At 50.1% G+C, this 3,466-nt stretch overlaps 1 protein-coding gene across 1 annotated transcript in view; it reads left to right on the plus strand.

Moving 5' to 3' along the window:
• The window catches only part of MBOAT2 (membrane bound O-acyltransferase domain containing 2), a 36,770-nt gene that overhangs the window by 16,149 nt on the left and 17,155 nt on the right, over positions 1-3,466 (plus strand). Inside the window, exon 4 of the mRNA XM_005867272.2 lies at positions 936-1,031. Coding sequence (XP_005867334.1) covers positions 936-1,031 — 96 coding nt within the window. The remainder of the gene's footprint in view (positions 1-935; positions 1,032-3,466) is intronic.

Consider the following 3,466-nt stretch of genomic DNA (forward strand, 5'->3'; position numbering starts at 1 on the left):
GGTACATGCCCTTGACCGGAATCGAACCTGGGACCCTTGAGTCCGCAGGCCGATGCTCTATCCACTGAGCCAAACCGGTTAGGGCAATTAATTCCCTTTTAATGTGCGCGAATTTTGTGCACCGGGCTACTACTATTTAATATTAGAAATGATGAGAAAGTCCTTCCCTCATTTGAGCACGTTTGAATCTTTACCCACAGCTTCTGTGTGCTTGGTTCTGTCTTGTGTATAATTCTTGAATCCGGCTGGAATTGTGTAGATGCAGGTACAACACGCTTTTCCCCACCAGATGTCAACTCCTTGGGAGGTAATCCGTCCACTCCCGCGACTTGCCCGCAGCCTTCACTCCATGCCATGCCATGTATATAGTCCCGGATCTGCTTCTGGGTCTGTGTCCTCTCCTATCGACATGTAAATTCTCCGCCCGCACCATGTCTTAGTATCACAAGTTCCCATGCCTGACAGTGTGAGGAACTGCACATCTGATGCCCACGCAGGATGTATGCTCAGAGACCACTGAGGACACATGTGTAAAAATCCCACGAAGAGTTTGTTGAATGTACATTTCAGCCAGATGTTTTTGTGCTAAATATTGTTTTCTAGAAAGAAGGAGGAGTAAGTAGAGCAAATCACAGTTTTATGCCCGAGAGCATGACTTTCAGACCCAGAATTTGGTGCCTGGAGGCCTTTCAGAAGGAAGAAGCGGACGGAGGCAGCCATCGCATGCATTAGCCATTGACGGGGCCCCCGCGTCCCAGCACACGGGAGCGGGAGCTAGCGGAGTTTTTCGAACTTATTGAAGAAAGCTCTCGGGGAGTGGATCTAGTGACATTGAAGTTTCGAACCCTGTCACATAGTTAACAAATTACTTAAATGTGTTCTTGAACCAAATGAACCCTTTATTTTCACTAATCTAGCTTATTTTTGTTTTCCAGATATTGTTTTGTGTTTGCTTTGGGATACCTCATAGTGTGCCAAATTACTAGAGTCTATATCTTTGATTATGGACAATATTCTGCTGATTTTTCAGGGTAAGATGAAAACTTTGATTTAGTAGCCTGTTTTTTCTTTTCTTTTCTATTCTAACATGTTGGTTAAAGGACAAAATGTAGTTGCATTTAGTGGTTCACATGAAAAGCTGTTACTGAACATTTTAGTTGAAAAGTCCGTTATGAATGTAGAAATGCCCTTGTAAAGCCGTCTTCTGTAGTGTCACAAAGCCATCAAGTCACCTCTCCCCTCACTGGCGTAAGCTAGTCTAACAAGTACACTTGTCACGTGGCATCTGACATTGAAAGCGTTTCCCAAATTCCGATAGAAATCCCTGCAGTCCTTTCCAGCTGTTGCCAACCAGTCCCCCTGAGCCCGCATCCTTGCCCCCCTTTCTCTCTCTCTCTGCTCTCTGGGTCGCTCAGCAGCTTCTGCATGCGCTCTGCTGGCCTGTCTTGCCTCTCAGCATCCTCGCGGCTTTCTTTGGACCAGGGTCCTGGGCGAACGCATTCCGCCTGGGTCTCCCAGAGAACACCCCGGAGTGTGTATCTCGCTTCCTTGCATTTCACTCTCGAGCAGTGTTCTCCATCCTTCTGCCCGGGGCCCGCTGAGTGGTGGGACGAACTCGGCTTGCTCCTTCCAAGGGGCCTCGTCCCTCTGTGGTCCTCTTTGCTGTTGAGAGATCAGCGCAGGCCAAGCCCCAAAGAGCTGACTGCGCGCCTCTCTATGAAGGGACGCCCGCGGGCACCGTGTGCGGGCGGGAAGCTGCCGGTGAGCCTCCTGGTTCTCTGTGTCCGGCCGGCCAGCTCTCTCTACCCAACGGGACACGAAGAACTGCCTTTAAGTCAGTCCCGAGTCCTCTGACAGGATAAGTAATGACCAGAAACCCAATTTGAGGACGACCAAAGTGCAAAAAAAAATGGAACAAAACAAGTCCCAGCGTCCAGGAAAAACATTGTCCAGCAGCAGAATGGACCGGAGTGTGTGACGCCGAGGGAAGTCCCCGCGGGAAACGGGGAGCTTGAGAAGGGGAATGTTCTCTTCTCCTTGACGAGATTAAAAGGGATTTTGCTTTTATTAAACAGGTTTTAAAAATAGGCTCGGATGAGAGGAGATTGCATTCAAAAGAACAAACAGAGCCAGGCCAAAGCAAACCTGATCAGATACACTGAGTGATTAGCAGCGTGTGGAATAGGAGAGGTACACCTGGGGTTCAGAGGAGGCGGCTCGGTGCTGCCCCCTGGCGCACGGGTCCCAGGTCTCCGAGGAAATGAACGCGAGCAGGACCCTGGGTAGACTGGGCCCCGAGCATCTTAGTGAACTTGAAGAAGAGACAGTCACAGGTCATCATACCTCAGTGGAAGGATGATGTGTGTCTCTTTAAAAGAATCAAAACCACGTAGGAAATGTAATTTTCCTGAGAACAGTGACTACTGGTCTTGCTCACCACGGTATCCTTGAAGCGTAGCACGGAGAGGCGTTGAATTACTACTTATTGAATCGGTAGTAACACTCCAGCAAAGGAACCCCGCACGGGAACGTAAACACAACCTGGGAGACCTGACAGCGTGGGCAAAGCTGTGCTCGCAGCGGCAAATTCATCCCTTGGAATTCGCACTTGTGTTATGATAAATGAGAGCTAAATCAGGCATTTTTTAAAAATCCTCACCTGAGATAAATTTTCCATTGCTTTTCAGAGAGTGAAAGAGAGGGATGAAGGGAGAGGGGGAGGGAGGGAGAGAGAGAGAGAGAGAGAGAGAGACATCGAGAGGTGAGTATGTAGGAAAAAAACAACATAGCATCTTAAAAATGGAAAACCTGATATAAAACTTTGAGTACTGTGTGTAATTTTTATCCATTAGGAAAAACATTTGCCCATGATCAGTGAGCTGATATGTATTAGACGGTCAGATTGGCTGAAGGGGGCCATTCTGGCAGAACTAAGGTGAAGGCCTCCCCCCCCCTTCTCTCTCAGGCACAGGAGAGAAAAGCCCCCTAGAGGCAGGCTCCCCTCAGTGGAATCTGTAGGCATTTAGAAGCGCTGAGCGTGTTGTAGCAGAGGATCCTGGCTCGATCCTAATGAGGGTCAGTGGAGTAGCCCCCAGCGTGGGCTGCTGCAGCCGGTGGAACTGAGTAAGTGCCGCTTCGTGTAGGGGGCCTGTCGCCCAGGCACGAGAGCCCAGGAGCGAGGCCAGGCCCTGCTGAGGGCTCACCAGGCAGCTCTTCGTGGGGCGTCTCACGTGCACGCGGCGAGGGAGACTTACTCTGTGTGCGTGGTGTGTGTGCACGTGTGCACATGTGCGTGTGCATGGTTTGTGTGTGTGTGTGTGTGTGTGAGTGTGTCGGTAGAGGCGTAAGTGAAATACTGGTGCAGTCGCTCTGACTGTCACAGAAACAGGTGTTCATGACCCACATGTGCTGTCAGGAAAAGCCAGTCTCTGCTGCAGTGGAACTGCCCGCTCAGAACGCCCCCCGC

This window comes from Myotis brandtii, unplaced genomic scaffold (genome assembly GCF_000412655.1).
Source record: "Myotis brandtii unplaced genomic scaffold, ASM41265v1 scaffold247, whole genome shotgun sequence".
Lineage (NCBI taxonomy): Eukaryota > Metazoa > Chordata > Mammalia > Chiroptera > Vespertilionidae > Myotis > Myotis brandtii.